Below are 21280 nucleotides of genomic sequence, written 5' to 3'. Positions count from 1 at the left end.
TGCATAATTATACACAAAGGATAAAAAGATTAGTAGCATATAACTATATGCATATTTTCAATCAAGTGAATAGTTCATTGGATATAAAAGATATATGGTTTCCTGTTTTTTGTTAGTTCGTTCAGGAAATTTGCCTGGGTAATTTACTCACACTTGTTCTATGCCCTGACCCAGGAAATCTATCCGTATCAGGGGGTCCTTTGTTACTTCACATTACCATACGTTCACGGTGGTCACGGATCCCAAGCCTTTGGTACCGATATTCACTGGCACTTCCCAAAATGGTCCTCTCTGGATTGAACGCTGGGCAATCCAGATACAACATTACAAATCTGAGGTGGTGTGTCGCCCGGGAGCCAATAATCCGGTGGACTACCTGTCAAGACCCCCCCTTCTCTTCATGCCAGAAACAAGGGAGATGTGGATGAAGGAACAGAGTTGTTTGTGCGGCAGGTCATGGAAGAAGCGTTCCCCCAGGCATTGTCACTGGAAGAGATCCAAGAGGCTATCAGAACAAGATGAGTGCCTACAGGCCATGAAGCGAACACTCCGTGACAATCAGTGGAAGTGGTTCATGCGAGGATCGGGCCAGCGAACGGAAGAGGAAAAAGAATATTGGGAGAGTCTGTGGAGGTGCCCAGAAGAACTAAGTGAGGTGGGAAATTACATAATCCTCAGAGGGACCCAGCTGGTGATACTGGCAATACTGTGGAGAAGAACCGTGGACCTGGCCCACAAGGGTCACCAAAGCGTCGAAAAAACCAAGGCCCGACTGTGATCCAAAGTGTGGTTTCCAGGAGTGGACCGCCTGGTAGAGGCCAAGGTGCGAGGATGCCACACCTGCTTGATAATGGGCACCGAACCGCCCGTGAAGCCTGTTATCATGGAGGGGCCTAGCCAGACACCTTGGGCTCAAGTGAGTTTGGATTTCTGAAGTTTTCCCGTGGTGCTGGTCAATAGTCATTCCAAATTTCCAGTGGTTGAGGTGATGACGTCTACAGTGTTTGACTGCATCCGACCAGTGCTGGAGAAGGTGTTAGCACTTTCGGGAATGCCTAAAGAGATACGAATGGACAAAGGGCCTCCATTTCAGGGCCAAGACTTCCAAGAGTATCTGAGCCAGCATGGTATCAAGCATCGCCGAGTAACTCCCCAGTAGCCACAGACTAATGGTGATGTGGAAAGATTTATGAGGACTCTGAGGAACTGATGCAGGCAATTCTCCAGGTTGCCCCCTGGTCCAATCCTACCCTCAGCGCCTTGTTCAGAGCCTACACACACACACCCCACTGCACCACCCGGTGTGCTCCCAGTGACCTGCTCATGAAGCGGGCGGTGCGAGACTGCATCCCCATGAGCGAACAATGGGCTCCCGCGTCCTGGACACAAAGCAGACGCAGGCGAGACGACACCACAACAATGACCGAGCCAGTAAAAAAAGGGGGGCCCGTCTGTCAGCCATTAGAGAAGGGGACTACAACGTAGTAAAGGACAGGCATCCTGGATCCAAGTTCCGCACGCCATTTGAAAAGAAGCTGTGGAAAGTGGTGCCGGTAAAAGGGACCATGGTCACGGCCAGAAGGGGCAGCCAGCAGAAGGCCCGCAACGCGTCGTGGTTCAAAAAAGCCAGAAGACCTGAGGCGGGTGTAACGGAATTCGAGTCTACAGGGTGGAGTGAAGGTGAAGATCTAGCAATGGAAGAGTACACGAGAGCTGAAGACCATCGGATGTACAAACGACAAGAATGCCAGGAAGAACCAGCGGCTAGCGGCGTCTGGTCCACTGAGCCAAGAGAGGACGCATCCGGAAGTACAAACTGGGAGAGAACCCTAAACCCAGCTCGAGGGTGCGCGACTTCATGTGCTGAAGAAGACTTAAAGAGCAAGTGTTCATCCCGATGAATGACTGCTGAAAAAAACTATTATATGTTATGTTATGTTGTAATGGTTGGTACCCGCATAAGTTCTTTGGAATAGATGGGATTTAGTGAGCCACCTGGCTACTGCACAACAATGTTGCACACACAATTCCCTGGGTTTGGTTGGACCGGGGAGTATAAATAAAAGGTGACGCCAGTGCACGTGGCTGACGGTGCGAACAAAGTACCAGTGCAGACCTCCTCCTCTTGTGTCTGCCGTTTAGTTAGGCCTCCCCATAGCTTTGCCCCTTAGTAGTCGGCTGTAGCCCCAGGCCGCACTCCCAGGGACTGCCCTGTTACCCCCAGTGATCACTCCACAACAGGGGGGTGCAGGTAGACTCCCCAGAGTCCAGCCCCGCCATTCAGATCGTCTGTCTCCTTCCGGTAACCCATCGGGGGACTCTGACGCCTTGGTCCGAAGCGCAGAATCAGGACAAGCAATCCCCCATCTTGTACCTCTCAGGACGGCACTCACACTCTTCCCCAAGCAGGCCCTTCCGGCCACGTCCAGTCAAAGACCACTTGATGTTTGCCGGGTAAGATAGGGTCTTCACACTGTCCACTTTGATTGTGGCTGATACTTAACGATTCAGCAGGATTGTAGTCGGATAATGCAGCTCTGGCCATAAGCTCTCGAAGAACACTGCTTACACAGACATGTTGCAGGCCACACACCAGAAAAAGTTGATCTGATTTGTGGAAAGTACTTATTATTTTAAGCATTGTTTATTATCTCTGTGTAATACCATTTCTGCCTGGCTGAACATCAGAGTGAAGAATGTCAGCAAATAGACTCATTTCCCAGGAATGAGGAAGGCACTTTTGGTGTTAAAAGTCCTTGGAAATCTTTTAAAATTGTGCTTTTTCTGAAAAAATGTTAACTACCCCTCACTTTTGTGTTGGAAGCGCAGACATGGGGTGATCTGCTGGCTGCAGCAAGCCACCTTCCCTGTGATGGCTGTGATTCCTAATGGGTTGCAAACTGCCTCATTAATATTCATGAGATAGGTCGATTTACAACCCACATGGAATCCCTAAATGAAACTCAAAAGAGTTTCATACATTTGGAATGCCGATTTCCTAAGTGTGATTAGGAGAGAATCATAATTAGAAAATCGGTATTCCTAATGTTTGTACATCTGGCCCTTAGTATTTGTTTCCTCATTACTTACCAGATCTATAAATCTCTACGTTTGAGTCGAATTGTTGCTAGGTCCTGAAGATGAGAGTCCCAGACCTCAGATGGAATTGTCTTTTTGAATCTGTAATCTCTGCCCCTTGAAATTAATTATCTTCCATCATCCACCATGAGAGAGCTAAATAATCATTATCTGATAATACTGACCATTAATCTTAGATAATTTTAATGACGATTAAGGATTGATATATTGAAGTATGCATTCTCTAGGTCAGTGTACTAAAGATAGTGACTTTAATTTATGGAATGGAATATATCCAACAATGTGACTATTTTGAAGTCTTGCTCCTTAATAAATTTGTGGAGTGCCTTAGTTCGAACCCAGGCCATTCTCGTTAGTTTTTTCTTGATGAAGAATCTCAGATAAAATCTTTGATTTCGCTGGGCGTTTCGGAGTTAGCTCTAATTCATATTACGAAAGAGTTTTAAGTTTTCATCCTGCAATGCTTCTGGAGGAAGATGGTTTTGCTTCTTTGGTGGTTGGATAGGCGCTAATAAAGCAAGTTTTTACTGAATGTCTATTCTAGATTATACCCAAAATGTAGTGTTCTGAGATTATGTTGCCCCAGGCCGGAAGGCACACCCAAGTATTTTCCCTATAGTTTTAGGTGTGAACGAGGGCAGGCAAGCCAAGGAGTCAAGTCTGTGAGATTGTTCTTGACCTCTGTTAGAAGAGGTTATCCCACCCATTGCTTTGTTGTTTATTGGACGACAGATGGTGCTTTCCATACTATGAATAATTTTGGCCTTCAAATCCAAGAGCACACCTCACCACTGAGATGTCAAAGCTGACAACTCTGTCGAAGACAAAGTTGCCGAAATCATCGGTTCTGAGAACATCCACAGCTGACTCTGAAGAGAGACTCATTCCTTGAGAAGCTCCAGCAGGCGCTTGATGACCGGCAAATATGCATCATGGTTCATCCCCACATGGGCACTATCCTTTGAGAACACTTCACAACCAGATACTGCTATACAAATTCCACCTTTCAAGCTTACAAAGGACAGGATGCTAGATCACCTCCGCCCCTACTCCACCACCACCTCCACTACCACGAACTCTTCCACCTCTAAGCCTTCCACCTCCTGTGACTTCTCCTCAGAGGTAACTGTAATCTTATTCCGATTGAGGCACTTCCTTTCCCTACTGTCTTGCAGAGGACTTTGGGGCGTCCGTTTTCACACACCCAACACACAATCCTTTGAATGAATCTTAACGCGAAGCCCCAGGGGGATCCTGACCTCGAGCGCGTTCATATTAGTGCCTCCACTCCTGGCAATACCATTGCTTACCACAGTGCCATCCAGCATGCTGTCTATGATAGCCAAATTACCCTGGAGAACCACATCGACTTCGTGTCAAGGACGCGATCCAGAACCAAACGGTACCTTTAGTTTCTTCATGTTTTGAAAGGTATTGAAAACTATACCCCAGAAATTTTCCTCAGCTTGTAAAATCCTGTTTGGTAATTCCCAGGATTGAGAAAAAGGTCAAACCTTCACCATCCGATCCTCTCTATATGAAAGACATGTTCCCACGGACTCCCTGGTGGTTTTTACCACCCAAAAGAGAGCAGTAGCACAAGCCAGAGGTGGAGCTCCCCATCCTTTTAAGGAGAGCATGCTCCTTGCTGCAGCTGGTAAAAGGGTGTCAGTTTGTGCAACAACACACTGCCGCATATCCAGTTCCGAAGGCTCCCTGCCCCATTACGACAGGACCCACTGGAAAGAAATGGAGGCCTTGCATTAACATTTCCTTGACCAATAGCAAAAGAGGGGAGGAGAGATTGTTATGGAGGGGAAAGCTCACTAACCATTCTTCATGATAAATGGTTAGAACTACCATTTCAAAGTGTTGTCCTTTGAAGTCACAACAGCCCCAAAGAACTTCACCAAATGCCTAGCTTTAATAGCTGCCCAGCTCAGAAGGGGGGATGCATGTCTCCAATATTTCTATGCATACATAAATGCAAAAGAGAGTCATCATAAAATAAGAGTATATTGACTTTAATAGATATACTTGGAATTGAACAGGTTTACCATATCATGACAATCCACATTCCCAATGGATTGGTGATTGATCCTAGACGCCACAGCAGTTTCAAAGAGGACTTTGCCTTACAACCTCTGACTAGTACAGAAACATGAGTGCACTGTTGGTGCTCTTAATAGTCTCTTGGCTTTATAAAAACCAACTTCTTCAGAGCTAATCTGAGTATTTTCACATGGAAAATACCAACTTATTGTAAATCTGTTTTCAAAATCAGTGAGACGCCTCTAACTGTTCAGCCAGTTAAGCAGACAATAGCTTTCCGTACATGTATAAGAAGCAATCATCTCTCTACTTTATTTGTAATGTTTCAGACTACGCTTGTATTGATTAGAGAATTAATTTATGAATTATGAGTCTGCCAATGCTGGGTCTCAAATTGCTAACCATTTGCTCCTATGATAGAAGCTTTACCACTCTGCTGTCTAGGCTCACCGAATGTTCAACCTATACACCCTTCTAAGCAAGCAAGGTAGAGCTAAAGGGAAGTAGAAGTATACTTTTGATGAATACTTGTCCCTGCAAATTCCTCACCTGTTGATTATCCCCAGGCACTGTTGCAACAAGAGTGATACCAGGAGGACGACATAAAGCATGTACTCTGTCAAACTGACCTTCCTTTTTTCTGCATCCTTGGATGCAGATCTGCAACTGCTGTCTCCCACTTTTGTAAATTTCTTTTTAGAACATAGAGATTTTTCTCTTCAAAAAATTCAGTGCACTGCTAGTGAATTGTTTCACTTGCAATGGACAAGTATCCATTCCAGACCCTCATAAGGTCTGTCTGTCGTGCTTGATACTGAGCAGGGCTTGAGAATGTGTGACAAATGGCAGCCTCATGCACCACAAGGCCAAATGTTTTATGGGCTGCACCCTCTGACGAACATCGGGATCTATGAGGATCACAAACTATCTAGTTCGAGACGTGCTCTTCATTGATATTGAAGTGTTCCAAATGAAAAAAGCAGGAAGCGCAAGAAGAAGAGGACGCGCGATGATGACTTGTCTTGAAGTTGTTCCAGGTTGAAAGGTAGATTGCCTCCACGTACACCTGCCCCTGCCTTAGTCTTCTTTGGAGCCAGTGCTCATAAACATCACTCTGTTCAGGTAGATTTTGGCAGCACCGTCTTCTTTGCTGCCCGCTGTTGAGCCATCTCTGGGCTCCTTTATGCCTGTACCATTCATGACTCTGATGCGAAGCTGGCGTCTCTGGAGTTTACAGCTCCAAGAGGCAATTTGGCTCTTTATTAGTGCCACATTTTTCAGACAGGCGGCAATCCCTTCTGGTGTGCCCTTACGACCAATGGGTCAGTTATTGACCCTGTATGAGATTTCCCTTTTGGGTCTGTTCTCAGTGTGATACGACCTCTGGACTCTTCCTCAAGGGATGACTCCGGCGCTGTTTGGCTTTATCCCAGTAACGGATCCTTCTTTAGTATAGCACCCACTTGCTGCAGTGCTGATGCCTGCTGCGGTACCAGTTAAGAAGCCACTTCCAACACTATAGTGGTGCCAATACTGACCCCACCAACTGCACCAGATCCTCCACCAGAGCCTTCCAAATCAAAGGCTATTCTCCACAGGTCCAGTTTGGAGGCCCAAAGGCTAGTGGAGGAGACCATGCACAAGGAACTATCTGAGGCTAAGCCAGTACCACACCAGAGTTACTAGCAAACTATGGAGGATTTGCTTGGACTGACTGAGATCCAAAACCAGTTCCACTTCTGTTGTGCACAATGATGACAACAGTAACGAAGTAAAAAACTTGTTACCATCATCTTCCCTGTACACAGCCAATTATCTTACCCTTCTAAATTCTAACTGGCTGGAAATGTCGCCTGATACAGAAATGGAGTTTCTAAAAGCACCTGCCCCTCCTACACTGCTGTTCTTCTATTTTCTTTTTTTTTTAGTAAACAAACTTTGAGTTTTTCCGTGTTAACAGCAATTAACAATATATCAAAATCTGTTTCCTAATAATTCCCAGCTCAATGATAATTACAAACATAGAGTGCTAATTCACATAAATTGAAGACTACTGTACATACTAGTATGCTGCCTTGCAACGACTGAGACAAAATGAAGAACTAGACCGAAATAAAGGGAATAGTCCTCACTAATAAATGACTTCCCTGATCTATAATTGCACTATATTTCACATTGTTACTACTCTAACTAAACTCCCGAGCCTCCCCCCAACCCACCCTCTCCCCCCAGGCATGTCACTTCCAATTCTGCACATTACGCTCAATATACATCTGTTATGTATAGTTGTCAGTAGCCTACCAAAGCTAATAGTGAGGTCGGTTGAGCGCCTCTACCCGGTGCTCTTATATCATGTGGGTGCTAGGGGTGGCAGTACCGCTGTAGCTAAGTGCTAGCATTTCCATGCTCTATCTCCGGGATGGCACTCTCACTGTCTTCATCTCTATCAGTGTCTGTGTTCTTTAATAATCCCACCAATCATTCCCATGCTTTGGCCGCTTCCAATGTCTTCTAGCTACCCGTTCTCTTTGCTAATTGCAACCGTATTATCCCATCACATTCCGCCCATTTGCTGAATTCCTTCTTCCACCTAGCTACGTTGGGGGCCCTTCGTGCTTTCCAATGCATCGTGATTTCCCTTTTGGCCAGCAAAAGGCCCATCTCTAACAATTTGCTAGTGATCTTAGTTTTAGCCATATGTGGAAACCGATGCAGCACTCACAGCCCTATTACCAGCTTCAGCTCTCTGTCTGTTACAACATTCAACAAGGTAACTACCTCAGCACTAATTGTGGGCACCCCCAGATCATGTGAGGAAAGTCCGCTACTTCTCCCTGGCAGCGGGAACGCTCGTCTGAATCAGTCTCAAAGTAGGTTTTGATCTTTGCTGGAGTGAGGTAGGCTCGGTGTAAGATGTAAAAGTGCACTAGTTGAAAACAGGCGTTCCTGGTGCTCTTCCACGCTATTTCCACTATCTCGGGCCCAGGCCCTATCTGGTTTCTCTTTCCCCACATCTGCCTCCCGTTTGCGCTTAAGGACCTATAGGGGTGCCAGCTTCTCATGCGTCATACGCTTGTACAAGCACATGACCGCTTTAAACTTTCCTGCAGCAATTACTATATGTTGACCACCCAGTGAGGTGCCCGATTCAGTTAGGCCCTCCTTCCAGTGCTCACTAATAGCGGCAGTAAGCGCTGCATGGAGCAAGAAGTTCCCCCCTCTTAAGTCAAATCGCTCCTGCAAGTCGTGAAAAGGCAGCATGTTACCATCTTCAAACAGATCCACTATAGTAGTCGACCCTTTTTTCGCCCCAATTTACCAAATCCCGCCAGGAGCCTCCATGGGGAAGCGCCTCACACATGGATAGCGGAATATCAGGGGCATATGGCACCTCGATGCCTGCTCGTTTTAGGCTCCGTTTCCAGCACTGCCTTGCTGTTCTAAGGTCCTCTGGGAGGGCACTGGCCTGGACAGGCAAGTCCAGCACGATTTGAGAGAGTAATCCCAATGCCGGGGTTCTCTCTTTCCTCCTCTGGCCCACGCAGCTGTGTCACTACTCTTTGAGTGAGCCATTGCAGCTGAGCAGCTATATAATAGGTTTCAAAATCAGGAACTGCCCGTCCTCCCTCTGATCTTGTACGCATTAATACAGTCAAGGCCACCCTTTGTCTACCAGTACCCCACAGGGAGCCTGTGACCATGGACAAAAGCTGTTTAAAAATCTGCGCCGGGATCCTAACCGGCAGGATCCCAAAGTTATATAATAGCCATGGGAGGGCCACCATCTTAAGTAAGGCCACTCACCCAGCAACTGATAGTGGAAGGGACCCCCAGAACCCTAAACTGCTCGCCAGAACTCTCGCTGCTCTAACAATATTGACCTCCAACATATCAGCTTGTGCATGGTATATCTTAACCCCTAAATACGGGAGGCACCTGTATTCCCACTGCACCCCTGCTTTGTCCTGCATTCCGTCTTTGTCTCCGACTATGGGGAACAGCCATGACTTAGCCCAATTTACTCTAAGGCCAGACACCACTCCCAATTTGTGTAATAATGTCTTCGCCCCTAGTAGTGCTTGCCCCGTGTCTTCCAAGAACATGAGCAAGTCGTCGGCGTATAAGGCCATGTGGTGAGCCTGTCCATGCACTTATAGGGCTTTGTAGTATTGCCCCGTCTTGGCCTTCGCCGCCAGTGGTTCCATGGCCAGCGCAAATAGGAGTGGGGACAGCGGACGTCCCTGCCTCGTACCCCGGCCTACCTCACAAGCATCGGATATCAACCCAACCGTTTTAACCTGTGCCGTGGAGCACTTGTAGAGTAAAGCCGGCCTCTCTATAAATTTGTCCCCCAGTCCAAATTTGGCCATGACATGGAACAGGTAGGGCCATTCCAGACTGTCAAATGCTTTCTCTATATCAACAGCAAATACGGTGGCTGCGTCTTCCGGATAGGAGTCTGCTTCTAGTATCCGCAGTAAGCACCAAATATTTAAGGCTGTATTCCGAGCTGGAATAATCCAGCCTGATCCTGATGTATTATGGTCGACATGAAAGTCGAGTGGCTAATATGTGACTCAGTATTTTGTAATCTGTATTTAAGCATGGATAGCGGACGGTACACAGATCTGTCTTATGCTGCTTCCAGGTTTAAGGAGAGGGATGATAACTGCCTCCCTCGTTGAGACTGGAAGTTGGCCCAGGCGCTTTGCAGTATTTTAAAGCGCTACAAATTGTGGGGCAAACACTGATGTTCCTCCATGCCATGTTTAGGACCAAAAGGGAAGTCTTGGAACTTCCTTTACCCACAGTGGAGGCCTAGGTGACCATTTTAACATGAGTGCTCTAACAACCTTCATCTACATTTTGCCTTTGTTGCTTGAGCCCATTAAAGTGGCATGGGATAAACCATCTCTGTCCAACAGTTATTAGCCTCATTGCTAGGTGATATATGTCCGCACTAGGGGTCCCTACCTTCCTGTATTCTCACCCCTCACCAGAAAGTCTGACTGTACAGGCTTAATCATGAATTAAGTAGAATCCCAGTACATTCCCTACATCCCCTTTCAGATAGGGAATCCAAAATTCCAGAGCTCAGTAAACACATATTTACTGCTAGTACCTAGGCTCTTAAGTCTGTGAAAGCAACCTGTCTGTTTTCCAGATATTCACATACCCTGTGGGAGTTGGGGTATTTATTATTCTCTTGATCACAGCAGACCCCACTTCGCAGAGATGGTGAGGGATTGCCTAGACTCCTCACACCGGATTATCAGAGCAGGCCTAGGCACAATGGATTGTATGACCAGGTCTGTGGGATCCTTCATAACCTTGTTAAATGATGCCTGGATTCCTACCACTGGATTCTCTGGGAGCATGCAGGCAAGTCATATGACCATGCCATTTGATGGGACCCTCCTGCTGGGAAATAAGACTGAATAGGCATTGGAGAGATTTAAGGTGGGTAGGGCTAAGTCCCCTTTTCTTTGCCTCCAGTATCTGGCCCGGACCTAAAGGCTATTCTGGAAGTTTCCGGTATTTTTCTGTTACTTTTGGCAGCACTAGCCATCTCAGTCAGTCCAACAGCCCTACCACCTGATGCAACAGTACATAGGCATAGGCAGGGGAAGAGAAAACGGATGCCAGCCTCCTCAGACTGTCTCCTACTCCTTGCCCTCACCTGCACCAGCTGGAAAGCCGCTTTAGGTCACCCACGAAGATTAATGTCTGGTCATTAAGGGGATATACGTATCCTCCTATCTTCAAGCCTGGACGGCCAAAACATCAGGAAAGAAGGAATGCCTTATCCTTTCAGTAGGCTGCCCCTCACTCACTGCCCTTAGTCCCTTCAGTCTGAGGGACATCTGCTGATCCTGAAGCAGGATCTAGAAGCCATGTAATTCCTGCCTTCCAAGGAGTACAGCGGTCTTCTTCCGATTCTAGACCTCAGCCTCTTTTACCCCCACCCGGAAGACACTGTCCATGGCTGGGTTTCTTCTAGTGCTGGAAGCGAAAGACTGAATAGTAACCTTCTTCTTGCATTACACATTTTTTCACATACCAATGCTGCTGTGACACAAGAGGTGCTTGTGTTTTGTAGTAGGGTCCATGCACTACGTGGTCCTCCTGCTCAGACAGACACCTAAACCTTGGACATTTACCAAGATGATGTGAGAGGTTGCAGCTCATATGAGAAGGGCTATTCCTGTACCTAGACGGCTGTCTGCTCAAAGAAAGTTTGCTGCATTACCTGCGAACAACAATATCTCTGCAGTTTTACTTGGACCTCATCATCAATGTGCCCAAGCCCTCTCTGGGCTTCTTGTTCATAGGGCCAGTAGTGGGCATGACATATTTGGGAGCCAGTGGAACTGGAACACTTGAGATATGATTCTGATGTTTCCAATGGGAATTCAAGTTCCAGTCTACAAGGTAGCCTTCTAGGTATGCTGGCCTCCTACATCCTTGTAGTCCTATACTCATGCAAGCACATAATTGATAGTGGTTCCAACACTTGGGAGATCTGCTGGGCACCATCATTATTTCCTTTAAAGCGGAGTTGAACCGGTGCTGTGGTCAGTAGAGGGGCACTTGTCTCAAGGGATGTCATTTCACATTCCTCTTTCAGTGACCACAGTGGTGACTGATGCATATACTGTCTGTATGGAGCTGCATCTCAAAGGAACTGGAGATCCGAGGATTCTGGTCTCTTGGGGAGCAGGTGTTCAACCTGCTTTGAGGGCAGTCCGTCTAGCTCTCAAAGCATTCCTTCTTTCTCTTTGTGGTTAGCACATCCAAATCTTGATGGACTGTACAGCTGTGATGTGATATTTCAACAATCGGGGGCAGGAGGGTCTCACCTTCTCTGTCGGGAGGCATTCAGACTTTGGGTGTGGACACACCAGCATGGTATCTGGCTAGCTGCCAACTCTCTTGGCTTGCTTTCTGATGCCAGTTCGGACTTTTTTAGTCTGTGTCTTCTTGACTACCAAAAGTAACCCCTGCATCCGAAGCTGGTACTGAACATTGTTTCCCTGTGCCGCAGACACAGGTGGAACTTTTTCCCACTTGAAAGAACGCTCACTGCCGTCAGTTTAGTGTCCTCAAATATCAATTGCAGAGGCCACGAGGAACGCGTTTTGGTTAAGATGGAATTTCCTAGTTTGTTATACGTTTCCTCCTATACCCTTGATTTAATTGGATTTGTGGAAAAATTCCCAAGATCTTTCTACCTCTCCCAGTCGTACCCACCTCTAGAGCCTCAGTTGTCAAGCCCTGAGATTGCTCAAGAACACTTAAATTACTTCCGGCTGCCAATGTAGATGGTCAGTGTCATTCTTTCCAGGTGTTGTCTCCCTCTAAATTGGTCTATTCTGGAAGTTGTAATACATTTTTCACTTGGTGTCCGAAACAAAATGTAGTACCTTGAAGACACGCCTGTCTGAGGTCCTCGGTTTGTCTATTGTCGGGCTAGCAGGCTGTGGTGGTCTACCCCAGGGGATACATTTCCACCATGTTGGCATTTCTCTGACTTCCAGGCCAGCCAGCCTATTTCATGTCACTAGTTATGATCAAGTTCTTGAAAGGGACTAATATGTTTTCCCAACTTCTTTTGTTATGCCCCGATTGAGTTTAAATCTGGTTTTGACGTTTGCGATGGTTGTTCCTTTGAGCCTCTTAACCTCTTCACACCAGACAGAAAACACTGGAACACAGCTCTGTCCTATGCGATCCTTATTTAGTGCATGCCCGGCATACAAGGTCAAGAAAATGGATTTGTGCATAGCAAAATGCCTGAACATGAGTGCAGTGAGTAGCCAGTGTCGCCACCCTACTTCATCCTCCCCAGACACTGCCCCAAACCTGAACTTTTAACCCAGTTTCCTTTCTTATTTTTTTTCTGTATTAGTGTAATGAGTTCAGTGGAATACCAGAATGCATTAGATTGTCCAATGAAAAGCCAGGCCTGAGAACGCCACCAGTGCTAACATAGAGTTAGGTGGACACCTGTGTATTTTCCCGATGGCCACAACCTTCTTTTGGGCCCCCAGCATCTGGAGGCCATTTGGGAGACTCATCAGTAAAGTACAGGACACCAGCTGTGGGAGAAGAGCTGTGAGGAGCTAGGTGCCACCTGTAAAATGGTCATGTGACCTCATCCTTCTCCTGGGCGCCCACCACATGAAAGCCAGAACGGAGCCCAGGAGACCACTGAATAGGGAGCAGGACACCAGGTTTATGGAGGAGAGGTGTAGATCCTCTAGCATAGACACTCCCTGCCACTTTATCTTACTCTGACAGGCCGTTGCTTCCTCCCTTGTTGACAAAATTTGTCTTTCTCTCCCTCCTCCTTTCCCATACATTATTCCATCTCTTACACTCTGTCTGTATCCAATAAGGAAAAATAAGTACCAGTCCCCAGAAATGCATGCCAGTGGGCCTGCCCAGCAACCACAGTCTCACATTAAGCACTGACAAGAGGTAGTCTGTGCTTCATCGCTTTCTCACAAAACTCACCGTTCTCTGAATTGGATACCATATCCAAATGATCTTTTGCCTCATCATCTTCTGGGCCATTAAAATGGGGATGATACCTTATTTATTCAGCATTTTTCAGAAGCTGTTCTTCACTGAATTTGTATTTCCTTGCCTAGTCATCAGAAATTCTAATACAAATACAGGGTGTGTTCATTTTAGCAGCTTTTTTTGTGTGCTAATTTTAGAATTATACGTTTGCCTCTAGTATTCTTCCTTACTGAATGCCTCTTACCTGTTGTCTTCTTTCTCATCTCACAACAGTCTAAATTCACGTTTAATTTGGTAAGCGGCCAAAACTCACTATCTTCATTTGACTCTAAAATGGGAAGACTTTGTTTGCTATGCATATTGTCCGCTTTTTTGCTGTCCACTATTGTTTTTACCGCTGTTTTACCCCATCTGTCGCAAAAACATTCCTCAACACCAACGCATTTATGGAGAGATTTATAAGAGAGGACCCTTCTTTATTCCTAGCAACTTTTTTTGTAGTTATTCTCTCCACATAGTCTCAGCCAAGAAACAATTGAATTTGCGTTGCGCTATAAATTTCCATAGGTCTAATTTAACTTTGCAAAATGTAAAATTACCATTTTTAGTAACAGTCACTACACTACACAAAACTTCTTTTCAAAAAAGTATGCCTCCTTTTGACTCTGTCAGGTAAGTAAAACCTAACTCAGTGAGAATTCCCATTCTTCGACAACAGATTGACTTTAGAAAGTCAGGTCAACCAGATCACGTCATCTGTTTTCTACTCACTTAAGATGATTAGGAAAAAGGCGCTATGCATTGCCTTCAAAGCACTGCATAGCTCAGGACCGGATTATCTAATAAACAGGCTCTCCTGGTATTTTCCGTCTAGACCACTCTGGTCAATGGCGGCAAAATATTTCGTAGTTCATAAATTTAGGAAATCCCTTTGGGCAGGCATTAGTTTGTCACTTGCACAACTAAACTATTTAACTCTCTCCCTCACAAACTAAAACAAATGACAGATCTTCATTTTCGGAAAAAACTAAAAACCTCCCTTTTTAACCAGTAGTATCCTGGTTCCTGTCATGACATTACCCCAAAATAAGTAAGGTTTTCAGACCAAAGCAGCGCCAAGACAACTCTTGGCATTTAAGTGCTGTATAAGAATTAACAAAACATAACATTTTTAAAGAGGGAAAGAAATGGTGGCCTCCTTTTTTCATGATACTTCCTTACTTAAAGAAAGACTAAAGTGGACTGTGGGGACTGTGTATCTGTGCTGGCCCTTTGCCTAATTCCAATAAGGATATAGCCACTTTGCATAGCTTTTTGATTATCAAAGCCACAGTGGCATGCCTATGAGCCCTCTGCACAGTCTTGAGCCATGCCTAATCGGCTTTGTGCTAGGGTCTGACATTTAGCCAGACATGCACAAACCTCTGTTGCGACATACTCTCCCTCTGCCCCATTTTACCTGCTGTGCATGCCTGAGCCAGGGTCTGTACCAGCCTCGGTCTCAGTGAACCAGCTACACAGTGTCTTTGGCCATAATTTCATATATAAGTCCTTCAATACTTTATATTTCTGTGAGTCTTCATTTTCTTCATAACCAAAATGTGTTTGCAAACTGTACTGTCCCAGAAGGACTCCTGAAATAAGTCTGAATGCTTACTGAAATAAAACAAACTCATGTATGTTTATGAACAGTAACTTTGTTTTATTTCAGTAAGCACCCAAATGTTTGATTCGGTTCCTTAAGTTCAATCTCTGGCTGTTATAGTTGATGGTAATGTATTTGAAGGCTAGAGACAGGCTTTGTTTCCACATAAATTGTGTTTCTTGTTGAGGATGAGTTACTAGGTTCCTTCCAGACAAGAATTTTTAAGAATCGTCTTGTGCCTCTCTCAGATGATGACAATAGTTATTAAAGTTCCTGTTTACTATCTGGTCTATATTTATTAACTCCAACTCAAGTCTCAGTTGCGAGACGAGAATTAAGCAGTGAAAAGGTGTAATCATGTTTTTCTCCTATGTCTATACTTGACTAAGTAATTATGTAACCTGTAACTCGCTGATTCTCTTGTAAAGCGCTCTGATACCTCCGGGTCTAGCCAGCGCTATATAAAACTTTGCAAATAATTTAAATAAATAGATACGGTACTCTAGTGTTCTCTTCTTCCCCCTCATATCTTGATAATGCTTTTTATTTTGGTATTTGCAGCCACATGAGCGGGATGGCCTGCTATCTGGTCAGGTGCGGGATGTCTTGCTATCAGGACAAGTGATGGATGCAGTGCACATGGTCAATGAACAGGAGAAGAGTGAATGGTCAAGTGATACCCCAAAATCCACAGACACTCCCGCTGGTCGCAAAGGCAGCAGTGGACGAACTAAACATGCCTCTGGGTCTATTGTCAGCTTCAGCAAGGACACAGAGGGGGGAGAGGAAGAGCCCACCCAGGTAAAGTTCTCTACATTTTTTGCAGTGTGGTTAGTTAAAGTGAGAACAGAGGGTTTTGGTCCATTTGCCTTCTTCCTTCCTTGCCATAGACTGTTTTTGTCTTTATTGTGTGCTCTATTATGCATCTTTCACTTTGCAGAATATAATATTGGAGGGGGTACATTGTGATGATGCTTCCCAAACTATTTTCATGCCTCTTACTCCATAGTCTTTTTAGTCTTTTTACTCTTTCCCCTTAAAAAAAAAGATTTATATGGAAAGAATTCAAGCAGTCCAATTACTACAGATTAAACATGGAATAAAATAAAATAAAATAACATGCACAGCGGCAATAAGGAGACTTATGAAGGGAGGAAAAGTGTCACAGAGATAGAGAGAAGAGCTGGGAAGAGAGCATCGAAAGAAGAAAATAAGAGGATATGAAATGTTGATTGGGAATTTTGCACACCTATACATTTATACCAGTCCAATTTGTAGGAAGACAGAGACTCTAAACTGTGTCTCATAAGGTTATCTAATGCCATTCGAGGAGAAGAAGTAATCAATTGATTAGGACAAAGTGGTGTCCAGAGCTGTTTAATGGTTCTTTCCCCCTTTTGCCCCCTCAACCGGAGGAATACCGCCTCAATCTCATATACCTGACCCAGTAGCACCAACCAGTGATAAACCGTGGGGGTCGTTGGCGTAGCCCAATCTCTGGCTATACATAGCTATGCGGTGACAAGGGCAATAATAATGGTAGCAGAGATGCGCCCATCAGTCCACTGCTTGAGGCCGAACATGAACTTATCGCTGTCAAGCTGCAAATCGCAGTTTAATAAATGGGAACGAAAACCGGAAACGCCATCCCAAAACAATGCGAAGTGTGGGATGGTAAACATGTGGACAATATGTGCAGACTGTAGCTCACATAGAGAATAACATACAGTTCATGGCATATGAGCTGTAGATCTTATTCTACGCATAGATTGCCTTCTAGTGTTGGGTCCGGTTGTTTGCACTTTGTTTTTGTTCGAAGAAGTCTTTCCAGTCACGAGGTAGGTGACTCCTCCTTTCGGTGATAGTGTGCATGGGCATCGACTCCATTGTTAGATTGTTTTTTTCCGCCTTCGGGTTTGAATTGGAATTGTTGCGCTCCGTTTTGGCACTGTTTCTTCGGTCCCCCTTCGACTTGCAATCCACTACCCTGGACGGTATTGTTTATAGATCGCGTTTCCCATTCTTCGCGTATCGTTTACACTTGAAAAACTTCAATTGGAAGGTTCGTGGAAGGCCGTTTGGCCTACCCGTGCCGGGGTTGGTAGCAGTCGATGGAACAGACTCCATTCAAGTTCTGTCCAGGGTGTCGCGTTCAGTGTCCGCTTACAGACTTGCACGAAGTGTGCAACCTTTGCCTATCACCGGAACACGACGAGAAGTTCTGCGATGCGTGACGTCCGTTTCGATCGAAGAAGGTGCTCTGTGACCATCGGGCTCGATGTCACGAAATGTACCAGCAAAGTGGCTCCATGCCGGATCTCCTCGGAGACTAGTCCGAACAAGAAGAATCACAAACGCAAGAAGCCGAAATGGAGGAGGAACACATCTCCGTGTCTGAAGCGGACTCAGATGCCGAAGCCCTCACACCGGGACAACGGATTGTGAGTAAAGAGACTTCCTTCCCCTACCAGCTCCTCCATAAAATGGCTCCGGTCCTTCCTCTTTCTCTGTGCCGACCTTGGCCCGAAGGCAAAGTTTTGAGTGCCCCACCTTCGAGTTCAGCGCTGAAACATAAACAATAGCCTTCCGGTTCGGGTTCTACTCGTCCCCAAGCTGGTGCTGACTTGAAGCTTTCGCCTCGAAATCAAAACACCTTCTGGTTTCCGTGCCACAGGTCTGTAAGGCTAAATCTTCGGAGCCGGAAACTTCGGAGCCACTTTCGACACCAAAAACGGATTCTAAAGAAAGTACTTAAACTAAAGAGCCGCGGACCGATATTCCACCTTCGGAGCCGAAACAGAAGGAGATTGTAATTATTCCAGAAACTGGACAGATTCATGCCAAACTTCATGAGAAGAGGAAAATCGGCTTACAAGAAGACTACCACATTCCTCTAAAAAGGAAAAAATGTGGTTACTAACCCTACTCCACTATCGTCAACTATTGATCCAAATGTATTCATTACACTTACACATTCTCCTCCACCACCATCACCTGACTTGCAGGATACAGGCGATGGGGATATAGATTACACACCACAGGTTACTGACCCATGGGATAATTATAATGCTGACCCGCAACCAGATAATGACCCTGACCTATAGCCATCCAGACCTTCTTCTCCAGATGATAACATTGGATATATTGAGCTTGTTAACAGAGCTGCACAATATCCTGGAGTAGAGCTGCATAAAGAGGGTTTAGAGGAGAATTTTTGTTTGACACTCTAGGTTTATCTCAAAGGGCTACATAAACATTACCAATGTTAAAAGGGGATGCTTAAACATACTGATAACATCTTTAAAGACCCTGTAAGAGCTAGAAGCATCACGCCCAGGGTAGAGAAGAAGTACAAATCTGCACCTAATGACCCTGTATATATCAAAGGCCAGTTACCCTTGGAGACTCTGGTAGTTTCCAACGCTCGTAAAAGAGCTAATTCGCTAACAGGGAAAGCCCCTCCTCCTGATAAAGTCCAAATTAATTGACGCTTCGGGCAAAAGTAGCGTCCCAAGCAGCTAATCATTGGCGTATTGCCAATGCTCAAGCACTATTGGCAAGGTATGATAGAGCTCATTATGATGAGCTCGAAAAGCTAATTGAATTTCTTCCTGATAAGCTTAGTGACCTTATGGGGAATTATAGGGTGAATTAATAGCTAATACCTCTATCAGGTGTGCTCTAGATCAGGCAGACACAGCAGCTCGGGCAATAAATACTAGTGTACTGCTCTGTAGACATGTTTGGTTAAGAATTTCAGGATTCAAGCCTGAGGTACAAGCCTCTATTCTTAATCAACCCTTTGACAAAGAACACCTCTTTGGTCCAGCTGTCGATACATCACTAGAAAAGATGAAAAAGGGTACTGAGGTTGCTAAGTCCATGGGGGCCTAACAATCACTTTCCAACAGAGGATCCTTTTGTCGTTTATTTTACAGACGTGCTCCAAAAATGGGTCTACAGGCAATCCCTCTTCCTCTTACAAGGGCAACAATCGGTCGCCTCTTCAAGAGGTTATTGTAGATGTGGATATAGAGGAAACAGCGGCAAGGGAAGAGGCAGAGGTAACTCAACACACACTTCCCCTGCAAACACCAAACAGTGACTTCCTTTCCATACCCCCGACCATTCCACTCCTGTCGGGGACGTCTTTCCCAATTTCTACCCATTTGGAATATGATTACATCAGACGTGGGTTCTACAAATTATCCAATCTGGTTATTGCCTGGCGCTTACAAGCACTCCACCGAACATTTCTCCAAGGTCACACCTCATGTCACAAGGACATCTCACCCTTCTAAGAAAGAGGTTCTCTCTTTGTTGCAGAAAGGTGCAAAAGAACCAGTCCCTTTACCATACCAGGGAGCATGGGTGTACTCCCTCTTCTTTCGAATTCCCCAAAAGGACGGCTCTCTCATGCCTATATTAGACCTCTGAGAGCTAAGTCTATACATTCAGTTGGACCATTTTCATATGGTAACACTCCAACAAGTGCTTCCCCTTCTTCAGCAAGGCGCCTTTCTCCACTCTAGATTTTAAGGATGCTTACTTTCATATTCCATTACAGCCGGCGCAACGCAAATACCTCAGGTTTGTGGTAGCAGGCCAGAACTATCAATTCAAAACTGTGCAATTACTCCACGAGCTAGGATTCACAGTAAATCTGTCCAAATCCCATCTCCAACCATCCATGTCTCAAGCATATCTAGGAGCTACTATAAACACACAAATAGCTCTAGCATACCCAACTCCAGTCACAGTCCGGAATATACAAACCCTGATGTCTCAGTTTCAGCCTCAACACTCCATATCAGCTCGAGTGTTCATGCACTTATTGGGAATGATGGCCTCTTGCATTTTTATAGTCCCCTCCGCAAGACTTCAGATGCATCCCCTACAGGAATGCTTAGCACGTCAGTGGAACCAAGCTCACGTTCAGTTATCAGATCTAGTGTTGGTAGGCGGCCGCACCCATCGCTCTCTGTAGTGGCGGAACACACAAAACCTTTCAAAAGGGCGGCCCTTCAGCGACACGGTTCCACGGATAGTACTTACAGCAGACTCATCACTGACATGTCGGGGAGCGCATCTCTAAACCCACACAATTCAGGGCATTTGGAGCTTGCAGCAGAAACCGCTTCATATAAATGATCTACAGCTGCTAGCAATTTTTCTGGCGCTGAAAGCATTTCAAGGTCAGCTAGTACTCAAGAATGTCCTAATTCGTACAGACAACATGACAGCCATGTACTACAAAAACAGAGAGGTATACACTCTCTCCAGCTGTCACGGCTAGCACATGCCATCTGGAAATAGGCCATACATCACAAAATATATCTCCTAGCAGAACACCTTCCAGGAGTAGACAATCTATGGCAGATTTGCTTAGTCATCAGACACAGCAAATCCATGAATGGGAAATACACCCTCAAGTTTTCCTCCCATTCTTCCAAATGTGGGGATTCCCACAAATAAAACTGTTCGCTACACATCTAAACGCAAAATGCCCAAACTTCACGTCCAGGTATCCACATCCATTGTCCAAAGACCATGCCTTATCGATGAATTGGTCTGGGATATTTGCTTACGCTTTTCCGCCTCTCCCACTTATTCCATTAGGGGGTCGGAAACTCAAACAAGTACCCCTGACACTAATCTTTGTTGCTCCCATATGGGCACGTCAAACTGAGTTAACAATCCTATTGGAACTCTCAGTAGTCCCTCACCAAAAACTATGTCTTACACTCGATCTTCTCACCCAGAGCCATGGAGACATAAGACATCCAGACCCCAGTCAACTCAATCTGGTGATCTGGCTCCTGAAGTCTTAGAGTTTGGCTATCTTAATATACCGCCGGACTGCATGAATATTATCAAAGAGGCTAGATGTCCTACCGCAAGAGCCTGCTATGCAGCTAAGTGGAAGCGGTTTGGGATATACTGTAATAACAACCACAT

At 45.5% G+C, this 21280-nt stretch overlaps 1 protein-coding gene across 3 annotated transcripts in view; it reads left to right on the top strand.

Annotated features, from left to right (window-relative positions):
- TMEM94 (transmembrane protein 94) overlaps positions 1-21280 on the top strand; it is a 734938-nt gene that overhangs the window by 332456 nt on the left and 381202 nt on the right. For all 3 annotated transcript variants that reach the window (XM_086930762.1, XM_086930761.1, XM_086930760.1), the window contains one exon: positions 15884-16123. In XM_086930762.1, coding sequence (XP_086786888.1) covers positions 15884-16123 — 240 coding nt within the window. The remainder of the gene's footprint in view (positions 1-15883; positions 16124-21280) is intronic.

The sequence above is a fragment of the Lissotriton vulgaris genome, chromosome 7 (genome assembly GCF_964263255.1).
Source record: "Lissotriton vulgaris chromosome 7, aLisVul1.2, whole genome shotgun sequence".
NCBI lineage: Eukaryota > Metazoa > Chordata > Amphibia > Caudata > Salamandridae > Lissotriton > Lissotriton vulgaris.
This window is presented reverse-complemented; position numbering and strand designations above follow the sequence as displayed.